This window comes from Dendrobium catenatum, unplaced genomic scaffold, assembly GCF_001605985.2.
Source record: "Dendrobium catenatum unplaced genomic scaffold, ASM160598v2 original_scaffold_273153, whole genome shotgun sequence".
NCBI lineage: Eukaryota > Viridiplantae > Streptophyta > Magnoliopsida > Asparagales > Orchidaceae > Dendrobium > Dendrobium catenatum.
The window spans coordinates 343,532-360,297 of NW_021591549.1; the positions used below are offsets into that span (position 1 = coordinate 343,532).

Consider the following 16,766-nt stretch of genomic DNA (forward strand, 5'->3'; position numbering starts at 1 on the left):
AGTTTCTTTATAATTTTTTATTGTATATTTTGATGGGCTCAGCACGAAAAAGAGATGGAGCTTGTGGAGTTAAAGCAACATATTGAAAAACAAAAGGTATATTAGGTTTCAACACAGGCATGAGTATTCATATTCTTTTTATGCCATCAATATAACGAAATTATTTTCTTAATCTAGTCCTAAGTTCTAATAGGCATTTGTTATATCCTTTGGAGTATTTTAATTCGAAATCTGGCCATTGGATTTTCTTGTTGTTGGTTAGTTTCACGGTCTGTTTGATTGACTTGGCTTACAAAATGAAAAAGCTGCAAACCAGTTCAATTTCTAGATTTCCACATGTTAAGATAGAATTTCAGTCATAATACTTGAAAGATAATGGAGCCCACAGAATTGAATAGGAACTAACATCCATTTGAAGACTTGTGCAACCTCAGAACCATGGACTTCCAAATCCAAGGTGTACCCTTCATCTTGGGAAGAAAATATGCCAAAGAGGCGAATTTCATGACAAAACTCTACGAAGAGAGGGCTATCTAGTTTAAAGGCTTGAAGACATGGCGTGCAATTGAAGAGCATATGGTTTTAATGTATAACTACTATGTGGTTCAGGGGCATATTTGAAGCATGAACACTCAATTCAATGGCATTATGTGGTCATTGCTAGCTAATGAGCTAAAAGAAAGACTATTCGTTCTCATGGATATGACGGGTTTTTTCTTGTGAACCATTGCTTACTTTTGACTTTTGAGCCCTTGGATTGTTTTTAGGAGGATGGGTGACAACTAAGAGCATGAAATCAGGGGCGGATCCAACTTCTTTTTTCAGGGTGGACAATATTTTAATTAATTAGATGATAATAATAAAATAAATAAATAAAATAATAATAATAATAACATTAAATAGTAATAATAATAAAATAAAACTTTTTAAAAATTTTAATCAACATAATACTTTCAAATTTATAAGTGGAAATTTTTATCATTTATTCGCAAAGATGAAATGTTCAGTACTTCGGATGTATGGGCAAACATTGTTAGATGGGTCATAATAGGGCAAAAAATTATTTTTGAGAGGGGGTAGAATTTCAAAATTACTCCTCTTATACATTAATTTTTTTTTTTATGGTGGGCATTTGCCCACACTCACGTAAGTAGGGATCCGCCCATAAATGAAACAACCACTATTATCTTTATTGGTACTTAATATATTTCATATCATTATGGTTGACTTTAATTTTTTTTTCTCCCTTCTAAGATTTATTTTTTAAAGCTTATTTGGTTCATGCTTAAGCTTAACCACTCAACTCCTTTTGGACACTTGGGTTCCTTCAGAAAATTTTGGATTGTTCTTGAGAATTTTTTCTGGAAAACTCTGGAAGACTTTTGGGCCCTTTGGTAGTTTGATAAATTCTGTACAAGGATATTCTAAACATTTCTTCTCGAACTTTGACTTGCTTCTTGGGGAATTATTTTTGATGTTGGAGCCTCCCTAATTAGAAGGGTTGGTGTCATTGCCATATTCTTTTAAGGCAATCATGTTGCCTATAACTGCAAACTATCTCTTGAGAGGTTGCAATTGTCCTCTAGTTTTGGAAGTAGATTTATGCAATAAATGACTTTATGATGAAGATAATATGGTTGTTATTGGTTTTCTAGGAGGCCTTGACATAGGTTCTTTTTCTATTAACAAGTAGATTTAGCTTCCATTAGGGGTTGTGCCATAACCAAACTTTGTTGGTCGTAGTTGATACACCCGTTGACTGGCCCTCTAGGTGGAAAACATAGATATGTACTACTAATTTTTTTATATCATAATTTCTAAATTGAGAAATTTAAAAATTTATACAAGTCTGTAGCGTAGAAGCATTTATAAAATATTTTTCATTTATTTAACTACAAAGCTTCTAATAGACATCATGATTCTCTGGTATATCATCAAACTTTCATGATAATCATACCTGACTAAGCTTTATCTTTTACATAAAATGGTACACCAAAAGATAAAGTTGTAGATCAAAATATAACCCTTTCTGGGTTATATCTTATTCTTTCCTTTACCTGAGTATAGTATTTTATGAGCTAAAAAAAAGCCAGAAAGGTAAATAATTCTAACATTAAGTTTAAAGATCATAAAATTCAATTATTTTCATACATTAGTCTAATGTTTTATCTGAAATGCTTATACATGAAAATACCTAAATAAAAAGTTATGTAAGTGAAATATTTAATTGAAAACAAAATTTTTACCAGACCTTTAGAGGTTCAAGCATCAACAATATCTCATTAAAAGTGTGTATAAGTCTGTTAAACTAATCTTTTATGAGTTTCTTTTATTGATTATATATTTTTAGCTTTCAAATATAACATATATGGGGAAGTAGTTTATTAGCTATTATAACCTGGAAAGCTATGTGCTGATGACCATTTTTCCTTTATAAACGCCCACATTTGTTGCCCTACATGTATAGGTCATCTTACATACTGCATTTAAATGTTGGTTTTAATCAGTTGAATACTCCCTAATTATTAGAAAATTTTCAAAATTTTGAGTGTGCCTAGAAGCACCCAAGAAGTTGCGACAAAATTTTGCAAGAAAAACAATATGAAGCAAATACCTTCAATGTTATCTTGATGATATTCAATTGTAGAAAGTTGTTTAGCAATAATTAATGCATATGTATATTATTTAGAACGGTGAATGATTTAAATCATTAAACTGAGGCGAAGTACTGAAGCCAACATGCAATCTCAAATGGAGTTTATTTAAGGTTTTAAAATGTAAAGGACGAATTAAATGAAATTAATAAAAATATAGTTATGAAATTTTATATGTGATTTTAGGTATTGCATTAAGGAAGGCTATCAAAGTTCAATTATTTGGAAGAAATTTAAAGTATAAAAGTAATCAAAGTGGGTAATTACAATTGTTTTAGAGCAATTACAATTCCCTTTCATTTATTTACAACTATTGTATGTCACAACATATATGTTGACTGAATGTTTAATATATATAATGAATCAAATTGAGGGAAAAACTAAATGGATGACTGTTATTTATAGCAAATTCATTATCTTCATTCTATCGCTATTATTGAACATTATATCATGCACAAGTACTTGCTAAAATTAAATATTTGATATGCAACAAATTTGAGAATGATTGAATAACTTAGTTCTCAAATATTAACTAGTTAATTAGGCTCTAAAATTAGTTAGTCTTAATCATGTCTTTATGATTTACTAATATCTCTTAAGACATGAAATCTCTTTACATATTCATTACAGAATAGATGTGTGTATATATATATATATATATTAGCAATTCACTCAATATATAAAATTACTTATTCTAAAAACAAAATAGATTCCCCTAACATAAACTACCATAAATTATAATTATAGGATTAATTACATATGCACAAGTGATCTTATATGCCAAGCTCTTTATAAGTTGCAAATTTGAAAGTCATTCTTAACCCTATATGATTTAGTGAAATAAAACAAAAGATATTATAAAAAATAAAAATATCAAATAAAATAATTTAATTGCTAAAATCACAAAAAATCAAAAGATTTATTTGATGCATGATTCTCCTCAAGGGCCTCCCAAAATTTATGTTTGATTTAAAAATCCACCTAAAAAACTATAAAAGTATAGAACAAATTTGGTGTTAGGGTTTAACCAAAATTTGATTAAGAAGATGTTGATGTACAAAGAGGAAAAAGAATGAGATACTCTTGCTTCTTCACTTTTTTTCTCTACTCGGCCTCCTCCCCTTACGGTGCTCGACGACGAGTGCGAACACGGAGGTTGCCACCATCAAAGAAGCTATCGATCTTGCCTCCTCCCTCTACATCTTGCTGGGTAGTCGAGGCCACAAAGTTGACGAAAACATCGAACTTCGAAGCCATCGAGTACTACCACCCCTCTTTTCCCGGTATATGTTGCTGCATAGGAGGCTATCGTCGATTATCACCTTCTTGATTTCTCACTCTCAATCGCTGCCTCTCCCCTCTTTCTCTCCGCACTCTCACTATCTCACACACACGAGATGCCCTAAGCCACAATTCAGAACATAAAGGCACGATATTTTCTTAATAGCGAAACGAAGTTCGGGTTAGTTTAGCCAAAATGGTTCGACTTTGCTTTATATCGGGTTATTACAATGTCTATGTTCAAATTAGAATTATTTTTAGTGGCTCTTTAGTTATATATTGGATATTAATCTGTTAAGTATTCTATGTTATTGAAATAACTATATTAACCATCTGACCATTTGTTCCCGTGTCATTAATTCGAGTCTCTGATTTGGGTCGTTACAATTTATGTGTCTGTTCTTCTACTTTTATTATTTTTAATTATCCAAGCATTGCCACAAGCATTTTAAGCTCTAAGGGCAAAGTTTCTTGAATAGTTATGGAATATAATATAGAATAAGTAAACCATGGTAATTTCAAATAATTACAATGAAGAATCAAATTTATAAATTTGGTACAATTTTAAGATATCTTAAGTGGAGTCATCATCTTGATAGGATTTGATTATCATCATGCAAATATAAACAAATTATGCAAATAAGTTTTCTATTTTAGAAATTATTATGCTTTTACCATATTCATAGAAGTTGTTTACCATCATAATTATCACTAAAAGAAAGAAATAATTCAACTTTAATTTTATTATTCAAATATGCAAAGAAATTTTTTTTTTTTCGTTAAAAAATTTGCGATCAGTTGTTTCATTCAAGGCTGAAGCAATCAATCATGATTTTGATCATAAAAAAATAATTATCGGGATTTATTCTCTTTCCAATGAGGGATGACCGAATTTTTAAGCAAATATATATTTGTTGGACTTCCTCTGCTATCTCTTCACCTTCCACAATGGTTCCAATTCAACAAAAATAGTTTTGGATGCTTTGAATTAAATAATTTTTTCAATTAAATAAGGTGCTCATTAATTATGCAATCAAATCATGAAGATTTTAAAGCTTCATTTATTTTTATTCACAAAATTATGTAATAATTTGTATTTTAGTGCTTTTAAAGTAGAGTGAGTTATATTCGAAAATAATGTTGGTTTGGAAGATCAAGGCTTTAGAGAAAGAGAGAGAAGGTCAGCCATTGGGAGAGGGATCTAATTATTCCAGTTAGATATTGAACTTCTAACATAATGGTCGATGGTTGATAGGACTAAAGTTTGCTCATGTTATGATTTTCGTGACCTCTTATGATTGCATATATAGAAATTTTTTTGCATATCGAGCATGTTAAATTATCAAAACAACATAAAAAGGGTTTAATGCATATTATTTGTGGCATATGACCATTTATTGAAATATTTCAGATTAATCCAAATCAAGACCTTGCGTAAGGAATATGCCAATATTAAGGAATGGAAAAGGTTTAAATAATGTCAATGAAATTTAAAGATCCTTTTTAAGTCCATATCATATGAGTTAGGTGGGTTGACTTTGATGACCTGCACATGAAGAGATAAATGAAAAAGAATTCTTGTATTGGTGAGTTTGTTACACAAACCTTTACTTGATACTGGTCAGTTAGTTGGTCCAACTTCTATCAACAAAATAATAAGGAATTCTTGACTCTTGATACCAGTGAGCTGAACTTCTAATTTATTAGGGGTTGTTGATACAAAGGGATTGAATCAGACGAGCATGATATGACATTTCGAAGGTACTATTTATAAAGAATAAGAGAAGAAAAATAAGAAAAATTGTTGTTAGTTTTATATTCATGCAACAGATATATTTGATCCTTTATAAAATTGATTAATAACTCATGTATTGAATTAACATCTTCTGCGTTGAACTCAATATATTTTTTAATGTTAATGCTTTTTAAGTTACTCCCTTGTATGTTTGAACTCTATGTTAAAAATATTTCTCACTGAGATTTTAGCTCATTTGATGCCATACTATGATTACGGGAAAATGAAAGAGATATTGCAGAATAGTCGTTAGGTGACTAGTGTTGCTTTGTATAGTAATATTTTTAGTATATGATTTTGGGTATATTGTAAAGGTATGTATGATGTAAATTAAAGGACTTGAGTACGTATGAATTAATTTTCAAAGTCATATTATAAGCCCTGTATTTGACTATATGATTTTAAGTATATATGCTTCCATTTGAAGGCTCATGATTGATATATTAAATGATGGTTAAAGATCAAGTATACTGCTGGAATAATCGAGCAATGCTATTTTTCACTTATGCGATCTTGATGAGTAAATTAGGATTGGTGTTTGGAGAATTAAATCTAACTGGATAGTTCACTTCTTTTATGCCTCATGATTGCCTAAATGGGGGTGAAAATAGCATTTGAAATGAAATGGTAACGTAGTAATGTTTGAATTATTAATTATAATGGAAGCATTATTTTATTTAGAAATGGAGTTAGGAATGAGATTGATTCTTAATGTGACAATGGTGTAGGCCAATATAACTGGGGTTAGTTACTTCACTTAAGTTAGGAATGATCTTAAGCATAATATGAATGATCATCTTATTGCATAAAATAGGTAAATTTATAACAAATAAATATGCTGGAAGAAGTGCAAGAAGGAATGAATGGTCAGTTTTCTCGGCTAGTCACTGAAGCATAAAATACACGCTTATGACAATTCAGGCTGAAGTAGGGCTCAGAATAGAATAAATGAGAAGACGAGATCTAAGGAGTTGCATAATATTGGAAGCCTAATTTCTCATGTGGTGGACAAAATGGCATCCTTTAAAAAATCCTCTTCAAGTAGTGGACCCAGATTTGAGTTTGGTAACGAAGTAGATATGCATATGAGAATATTTCAGATTTTCAAGTCACCAACATTCAAGAGAGCTAGTGATCCAACAGTTGCTAAGGACTGGTTGCTAAAAGCTAGAAAATTTTTGGAAGGCTTGATTCGTCTCTACAATAAAAAAGTTATACTTCTAATTTTTATGTCAGAAGAATCAAATAGATGTTGTTAGGTACAGTACAATGAGAAATTTGGAATGATGCTACTATTCTTGATTTCTTGGGATGAATCCATGAAGGTGTTCAAAGATTGGTTTATTGCGCCCTCAACTAACCTTACATTAGTAATGCAATACAGAGTCATAATTCACCTCCTTTTCATATATGCTCCATACTGCATCAATACTCAAAAAGAGAAATATGCAGATTTCTGAGAGGTCTCAAGGATCAGCTGTGACTCGCCTTGGCTCCTTTTAATGTCAATGAATTCTCAAATTTGGTAGAAAGAGCAGGAAGAGTTGAGAATTTATTGAATTATTCCAAGAAAAATTGGAAACAATAGTCTAGTGAGAAATGAAATTTTGAAAATAGAGATTATCTTAAGAATAAGAAATTCAAGTCTAAATCAGAAGCATTTAATTCCTGAAACCCCTATGTAAACAGTGCAAAAAGAGACTTTTTGGGGAATGTCTTGTCGATAATGGAAAGTGTAATAGATGTAGAGAGGTTGGGCATCGTGTTATATAAGTTGCCCTATAGAAAGGAAAAATAGTAGGCCATAAGTATATATCAAGGGAAACAATTATTTTAGTGAGATATTCAACTTCTAAATTAAGGGTCAAATGATTCTAGGACTAAATTTTGCACATATTATGATTTTTTTGGTCTATTATGATTGCAAATATGAAATTTCTACAGAGTGAGCTTACTAATTGTCACGACCCTCCCCGGGGGCTCGAATTAACAAGCCTGGAAAGATAGTCGGACGATAAAATCATAATCTCATTTTCTAAATCTATTTCTAGTACATTGAAAGACCCACTAAAACTGCAAATTTTAAACAAATTAAATAAAATAGTCAATACCTCTCGTTGGTTGCATGACGTCTACGGTATACATTTTTATTTCTTCTTCTCATTTTGATTATAACAAGTTACACTTGAAAAATTGTTAGAACTAAAGTAAGCCAAAGCTTAGCGAGTATCTGTTACGCCTGGACCGGTCCGGTTCTACACCCTGCGGCTCAAAGCCGGGCGGAACCAGGCGGAGAACAGAGAGGAGAGCGGGATTTCGGTGGGCCCGAGCATGGGCAAAAACGCATTGTTGGAAGGAGAATTTTGAATGAGGGGCTGTTTTAGGAAGTCCATTATTGTCCTTTATGATTAATTTGTATAATTAGGAGATTGGGAGGAAATTGGCACCTCATCTTGAATTTTGAAATTTAATTTGAGATCTAGGTTTTGTTTTGGGCTCTTGGCATCGCCGTAGATTGTGGAGAGTACATTCTTCTTCTCGGATTGAAGAACAATTGTATTTTTATTATTTTGCTTTGCTTCTAGTAGAATACAAGTCCCTACTTGTGTTTTCTCTCATTTTCTTCCTATTTGTTGCTGTGGACAGCAGTTTTACTGTTGGAATTTTACTGATTTTGGCTAGGAAGTCTTGTGATACAAGTACTTTCTATCAAATTGGTATCAGAGCATCGTCTTGAGACCATCGGCGGCTGAAATTCTGAAATTTCAGCAAGGAATCGTCTTCCGCAAGAGGAATTCTCGACAACCGTGGGAGAAAAGATGGCCGGAAGGAAGGTAGAAGGAAGGAATGAGTTCTACCGTCGAGGTGCTGAAGAGGAGAGGAGAAGGGAGGAGTATGAGGAAGGACATGGGTACGATCGGCGGTGGGAAGGTCGTGACCACTGGGGAGTTTTTCCCCCTCAGGGAGCGGGGGGTTACAGAGGATTTAGGAGAAACGGTGGAGACCCGAGGGTGAGAAAATTGAAGATCCCCATCTTTGAGGGCGAGGACGCACATGGCTGGATCTACAAGGTGGAGCGATACTACGCGGTCAATGGGTTGACCGAGGAGGAGAAATTGACAGTGGCAGGACTTTGTTTGGAAGGGAAAGCATTAGCTTAGTACCAGTGGCGGGACATGAGGCGGCCCATTCGAAGCTGGAGGGAGTTCAAGGACTGTCTGCTAGAGCATTTCCGAACCAGTAGGAGAGGAGACTTCTACGAGCAGTTCTTTGCCCTGACATAGGAGGGGACTGTCGTCGAGTACCGCGACAGGTTTGAGTACCTCGCGAGCAGGCTGGATCGTCTCTCTGAGACCGTGTTGGAGGGGAACTACATGAAGGGCCTTAAATCGGATATCAGGGCAGCTGTCAGGGTGATGAGACCTAACGATTTGGGGGAAGCCATGGAGTTGGCGCAGTTAGTGGAGGATTAGAGGTATCTGGAGAAAGGGGCTTGTAGCAGCAGTTCTGGGGGATCCTACAATATGACGACTACCTTCCTAGCTCCAAAAGGAGCTGCACCACGAGAGGCACCAAAGGAGAGGACAGGAGGCAGCAAGTGGGAAGTTCAAAAAGCTGACTGAGAAGGAGCTGCAAGAGAAGAGGGCAAAAGGGCTATACTTCAGGTTTGACGAGTACATGCCGGGGCACAGGTGCAAGGACCGATCTCTTCAGGTTCTCCTCGTTTGTGAAGATGAGGAAGACGAAGAGGGAGGTGGGAGTGACCCCGAGGGGGAGGAGGAGAAGCTGCACCTGGATGTAGGAGAAGTCTCTCTAAACTTAGTAGTGGAATTCACTTCGAGTCACACTATGAAGGTGAAAGGAGAGATCTCTGACCGGGAGGTTGTGGTGTTGATAGATAGTGGGGCAACTCACAATTTCATCTCCACCCAGATTGTTGATGCAATGGGGATGGAGCTGGTGGACACGGGAGGGTACGGAGTAATGATGGGCACCGGGAAGGTAGAGATGGGACGAGGAGTTTGTCGAGTAGTACTGAAGATTCAGGGGATTCATGTAAAGAAAGACTTCCTTCCCGTGGAATTGGGGAGTACGGATGTCATCCTTGGAATGAAATGGCTTCAGACTTTAGGGGAGACCAAAGTCAATTGGGGTGCTCTAAGGATGGAACTAATGGTGGAGGGACAGAGGAAGACGATCCAAGGCGACTCGGGGCTATTCAGGGCAGGAGTATCCCTCAAATCCATGATCAGATCTATACAGGAGGTGGGAGGGGGATACTTAGTGGAGCTACAACGCTTGGAGAGGGTTAGCGTGGGGGAAGAAGGAGATATTCCACCTATGGTGCAACCACTTATACAGTAATACAGGGAGGTGTTCCAGCCATCCTAGGGATTGCCACCACCTAGAGAGCAGGAGCATGCCATTCTTCTGAAAGAGGGAGTGTCACCGATCAGTGTTCGACCGTACCTTTACCCCTAGATTCAGAAGGATGAAATTGAGAAGCTGATCAAGGGGATGCTGGAAGCAGGGATCGTCAGACCTAGTGTGAGTCCTTTCTCCAGTCCAGTCTTATTGGTCATAAAGAAGGATGGGATTGACCTCCTAGTCATGGACACCCTCTCTCTCGTCTACAACCCTTGTAGCACTCTTTCTTGCACTACTTCTTTTGTTTTTTGTTTTCCAAGGCGATTCCCCTGTTGAGACATTAGTTTATCGTTGAGTAAGCAATGTTTTTCCCGCTCCGGTACTCAAATTGATTTTAGGCTACGAAGGTATGAAATTGTGAACTGCCTCGACAACTGTATATGCATCTTTTTTGGTAAGCTAGCGCCTTGCTAAAAGGGATTTACTTTAGATACACAGACCTTTGAAGAACCTACCGGGAAGGTTTTGCGTGGACTACAGAGCCTTGAACAAAGAGACAATATCAGACAAATTTCCCATTCCTGTGATCGATGAGCTACTAGATGAGCTGCATGGAGCAGTGGTGTTTTCAAAGATGGATCTGAAATCGGGCTACCATCAAATTAGAATGAAGGGGACATTCAGAAGACAACGTTCAGAACACACGAGGGGCACTATGAGTTCTTAGTGATGCCATTTGGGCTCACTAATGCTCCAGCAACCTTCCAATCCTTGATGAATCAGATATTCAAGCAGCACCTCAGGAGGTTTGTCCTGGTATTTTTTGATGACATCATGGTGTACAGCAAGACTGTGGAGGAGCACTTGGATCATTTGATAATGGTATTGGACGTGCTTCAGGAGCACCAGTTGAAAGCCCACCTGAAGAAGTGCAATTTTGCTCAGGCAAGCATGGAATACTTGGGACATGTGGTATCTCAAGGAGTGGCAGTGGACCAAACTAAAATTGTGGCAATGCAGAAATGACCGCTATCTAGGAACCTCAGGGAATTGAGCAGTTTTCTAGGATTGACTGGATATTACATGAAGTTTATGAAGGGATACACTACCATTGCTTGGCCTTTGACTGAGCAGCTAAAGAAGGACAATTTTTGTTGGGGAGAGGCAGCCACCCAGGCATTCGAGAGATTAAAGGAAGCCATGACGACTGTTCCTGTTCTAGCTCTTCTAGACTTTGGTCAGGTCTTTGTGGTAGAGACCGACGCTTCAGGATATGGGTTGGGAGCAGTGTTGATGCAGAACCACAAGCCTGTAGCATACTTCAGTCAAGTGTTATCAACCAGGACAAGACTGAAGTCAGTGTATGAGAGATAGCTGATGGCGATTGTCTTGACCATTCAGAAGTGGTGCCCCTACCTTTTGGGGCGACATTTCATTGTCCGGACTGATCAGAGGAGTTTAAAGTATCTGCTGGAGCAAAGGATGGTGACTGAGGAGCATTATCGGTGGCTCTCCAAACTGTTGGGCTACGGCTTCGAGATGCAATACAAGACTGGTTTGGAAAATGAAGCAGCTGACGCCCTATCCAGATGTGTGGGGGAGCTCCAGGAGATAGCTCTGTCAGTACCATTGATGGTCGATTGGGGGGCCATCAAGGAAGAAAGCAGGCTAGATGAAGAATTGGGGAAGATCAGGGAGGACCTGCAGAAAGACAAGAGTAGCCATCCGGGCTACTGCATTGAGGGGGAGAGATTATTGTATCAAGGGAGGTTTGTGATGCCACGAATGTCCGTACATATCCCCCACCTGTTGCAGGAGTTCCATGGCAGTGCAGTTGGAAGTCATTCAGGAGTTCAAAAGACATATAGGAGGCTAGCAGCGGAGCTCTATTGGAAGGGCATGCATAAAGATGTGGAAGAGCTGGTGGCAAGGTATGAGGTGTGCCAAAGAATTAAATATATGGCGATGGCACCAGGAGGGCTACTCCAACCCTTGGAGCTTCCAAACAGAGTTTGGGAGGAAGTGTCCATGGACTTCATTGACGGCCTACCTCGCTTAGAGGGATTCACAATCATTTTGGTAGTGGTGGACCGCCTCAGTAAGTATGCTCATTTCTTCCTCCTGCGACACCCTTACACCGCAGTGTCAGTGGCGACAGCATTTATCAGGGAAGTGGTTCGATTACACGGGATTCCAGAATCTATTGTGTCGGACAGAGACATAGTGTTCCTCAGTCAGTTTTGGAGAGAACTGTTCAGAATGCAGGGCACAATTTTCAAGAGGAGCACCGCATACCACCCATAGACAGATGGACAGACAGAAGTGGTTAACCGGAGTTTGGAGACATATTTGAGGTGTTTTGCCTCTGAAGCACCCAGTAAATGGGCTAAATGGTTGCCGTGGGTGGAGTACTGGTATAACACTTCGTACCATTCGGCATCCCAGATGACTCCGTTCAAGGTGCTCTATGGAAGAGACCCCCCACACTTAGTACATTATGGGAAGGAAAACACACCTGTCTCTTCAGTCGAACAGTACTTAGAGGAGAGGGACCGGGTGTTGGAAGAGTTAAAGAAACATCTGGAGAGGGCACAACAAATAATGAAGAAGCGAGCATATACACACATAAGAGACATACAATATGAAGTGGGGAAGAAAGTGTTTTTGAAGCTAAGACCCTACAGATAGAGATCAGTGGCTAGCAGGAGGAACGAGAAACTGGCCCTGAGATATTTTGACCCCTATGAGATCTTGGGGAAGGTTGGAGCAGTAGCGTATCGTCTGAAGTTACCCCCCTCCGCTACTATACATCCAGTGTTCCGTGTGTCATAGCTGAGGAGAGCCCTGGGGGAGCACGTAGTTAGCGCCGAATTACCAACAACAATGACGGAGGATTGGGAAGTGATGTTAGAACCCATAGAGCTTATGGGGGTAAGATCAGATCAAGAAGGCAACAAGGAAGTGTTGATTCAATGGAAGGACGTCCCTGAGTGCGATGCGACTTGGGAGCCGTTTGAAAGAGTGAAAGAACAATTCCCCTCCTTTCACCTTCAGGAGAAGGTGAGTTTTTGGGAGGGGAGTAATGTTATGCCTGGACCGGTCCCAGCAGGACCGGTCCGGTTCTACACCCGGCGGCTCAAAGCCAGGCGGAGAACAGAGAGGGGAGCGGGATTTCAGTGGGCCCGAGCATGGGAAAAAATGCATTGTTGGAGGGAGAATTTTGAATGAGGGGTTGTTTTAGGAAGTCCATTATTGTCCTTTATGATTAATTTGTATAATTAGGAGATTGGGGGGAATTGGCTCCTCATCTTGAATTTTGAAATTTAATTTGAGATCTAGGTTTTGTTTTGTGCTCTTGGCATCGCCGGAGATTGTGGAAGTACGTTCTTCCTCTCGGATCGAAGAACAATTGTAACTTGATTATTTTGCTTTACTTCTAGTGGAATACAAGTCCCTACTTGTGTTTTCTCTCATTTTCTTCCTATTTCTTGCTGTTTTATCGCTGTGGACAGCAATTTTATTGATTTTGGCTAGGAAGTCTTGTGATATAAGTACTTCCTATCAGTATCACATGCTTCTAAACTACAATAACTAAAGACAGTAAAAGAAATATGTTTGATGTCACTTTTCATTCTATATCTTAAATTTTATTTCAATTAAACATATCGTTTATTTTATCAAGAATTTAAATGTATAACATTATGCATAAATTATAAATATATATCATATCATATTCAATTTACATTCGTCATATCTGTATTTATATCTTTCTCATTTTTATATATAGTACAACCGTCATAGTAACCACCGTCTAATTTAGTACCAATGAAGGTACACCTTTACCATTTTCTTTTCCTTTTCCATAACTTTTTCCTTTTCCATAACCTTTTCTTTTTTAACGTGCAAGGGTACAGCCTCCCCAGCCATTATCATAAGGGGGTGAGCTCCATCTTTGAATAAGCACATGCAAACATTCTATATGAATCATATCATTTACATTCTTCGTATTATGTAACATTGAATTTTATAATGAACATCATCATAATATATAATAAAAGATATATTATTTTATTTAAAGAATTGAGCAATTAAATAATAAGATGATCATTTGTTTTTAAGAGAAATCATGTAACATTAACAGTGAACGATTAAATAATAAAAATTTTGGTGCATCAAGTGTAAGAGAAACAAATATTATTACTGTAATTAAAAATATGAGTACTCACTTGATTCGAGGCATTTGATTTCTTCGCTCGTACTCCTTCGAGGTCACAAGATTAACACCTATATGAAATAATTTCGCATTCATAAGCTAATTTAATAATTACAATTTTAATTCTTCTTCTCTTATAAATATACCATAGGCTCTCTCTCTCTCTCTCTTTATATTTTTGTATAATTTCACTATCTACCCAAATTAACCTATTTCCAAATACCTAAATTAATTTAAAATAAACCTAATTTTCGGATTTAACCTAAAGCCCTAAATTTGGATTTTCATTAATATCTATATTTTAGCATGCCAAACCTTCCCAATCATTTAAATAAATAATTAGGGCTTTCTATTTTCATATTTAATTTAATTAGAAATTTAGAAAAATAATATTTTGTGAAAAATCCCAAATTTTCACCAATAGAACCTTCCTAAGATCCTTAGGAATAAAATTTGTTAATAAAATTTCATAAAAATCAATCATTTGGAAAAAATCCTAATTTTTGAAACCTAAGAATAATTTGGGAAAACTTAATTTTAATGGTTAGAAATCATCCCTCAATCTTCCCAAGTATTCTTCTTTTAAAAATATTAAGTTTTTTATAAACCCTAAAATTTTCATCTTAAGAAAACTAAGCGAAAGAGGAGGAAATATTTGTTTAGGAACTTACCTTCTTCCTCCCTAAGCCTTCCCCTTCGATTTCTCCCAAAACTGTCGTCGGAAAATCGCCCTAGCCGCTGTCTTGGACATCTTGCCACCACCCCCTCTCCCTCTCTTGTTCGACCAACCGAAACGACAATGAAGTGACCGATGTTTCGGTCCCTTCTATGCCCTTTTAGGTGGTGGGGAAAAAGGGGAAAAGCCAAATGTCATAATCACCCTTGCATGAATTTGTTTCATGAAGACTTTGAAGGGTTATTTAGTAATTTTCTCATAAATAATATTTGACGATTTTTAATTTCGAATCCAAGCAAAATTAGCCATAAGTTCTTTATACCAAATCATTTGAAATTTTATTTAGAATTTTATAAAAATTATTTCGTCGGATTCCGACAATTCAAAAATTTGCCTATTTTCGTCACAGTGCATCGAATTACGAGCGATGCTTACTATCGACATTTTCGGGTTTTACACTAATGATAACCGATGAACATTAAAAAAAGTTTAATGCATATTATGCATAGAATATAACTATTGATTCAAATGTTTCAAATTTATCCTCATCAAAATCAAGCATAAGATTTTTTAATGGCATATGATCCATATTTTAGAATCTTACATGTATGTGGTTTATCATTGATGTACATCATTATGTAATGAAGGTAAATGTTTATGCAAAAATAATGATGATGAAATTTAAGGATCCTATGAAAGTTCATATCATGTAAGCAAGTTGGGCTGATTTTGATGATCTACACAGGAAAAAAATGATTTAAAAAGAATTTTGGCTCTTGATATTGGACAGTTGGTTAGTCCAACCTTTTTCATGGGGTCTTCTTAATACTAGAGAGTTGATTGGTCCAACCTTAATCATGAAAATAGAAAGAATTCCTGACTTTCTACACTGGAGAGTTGGTTTGTCTCATATTTATCAAGAAATTGTTAATATAAAGAGGTCAAAGCCTATAAGCATGACATAACATTTTGAAGGCATTGTTCATAAAAAATGAGTTGGAGAAAGAAAACAAGAAGGTAAATGTCAAATTTATATTCATGCAACAGATATATTTACTCTTTAATACTGTTAATTAGTAACTCATGTATTGAATTAACATCCACTACATTGAGCTTAATATATTTGAATGTTAATGCTTTTTTACTCGTACAATTAGTATGATATTTTAAGTTATTCTCTTGTATATTTGAATTTTATGTTAGAATTATTTATCTCATTAACTATTTGATGCTATGTAATTGTTGGAAAAGGAAGTGATACGCAGAATAGCAGTCGGGTGACTAGTTTCGCTTTGTACACCAATATTTTGAATATATGATTTTGGGTACATTGCAAAGATATTTTTGATATAAATTAAAGAACTTGATATATATGAATTTATTTTAGAAGTTATATTAGAAGCTCTGTATGTGACTTGATGATTTTAATAATATAGCTTCCATTTAAGTCTTATGGTGGATATATCAGTCTATCAGATGAGTGTTAAAGGTCTAGTATACGTTTGGAATGATGGAGCCAACTATTTTTCACTCTTTCAATCTTGATGAGTAAATCATGATTGGTGTTGTTGTGAACTATATTTGATTGAATTATCTGTTTCTATTAAGCCTCATGATTGCTTGAAAGGGAGGTAAATATGAGGTGTGACAGTGACCATAAGCTAAAGGTTGCAGTTGTGAGCATTGGGCCGTGGGGAGTGGCCAATGTGCCCTAATCGTGGGAGAAATGTCTAGCCCTACACTAGGAGGAGCCTTGATGGCGCTTCACATGAGATGGCA

The 16,766-nt window shown here is 36.4% G+C and overlaps 1 protein-coding gene across 7 annotated transcripts in view; it reads left to right on the forward strand.

Moving 5' to 3' along the window:
• LOC110094827 (protein PTST homolog 3, chloroplastic) overlaps positions 1 to 16,766 on the forward strand; it is a 57,616-nt gene that overhangs the window by 33,075 nt on the left and 7,775 nt on the right. For all 7 annotated transcript variants that reach the window (XR_003699935.1, XR_003699936.1, XR_003699937.1 and 4 more), the window contains one exon: positions 43 to 96. Coding sequence is in view for 4 of the 7 variants with exons in the window: in XM_020820159.2 (XP_020675818.1) it covers positions 43 to 96 (54 nt within the window). In the remaining 3 variants the exon portion in view is untranslated. The remainder of the gene's footprint in view (positions 1 to 42; positions 97 to 16,766) is intronic.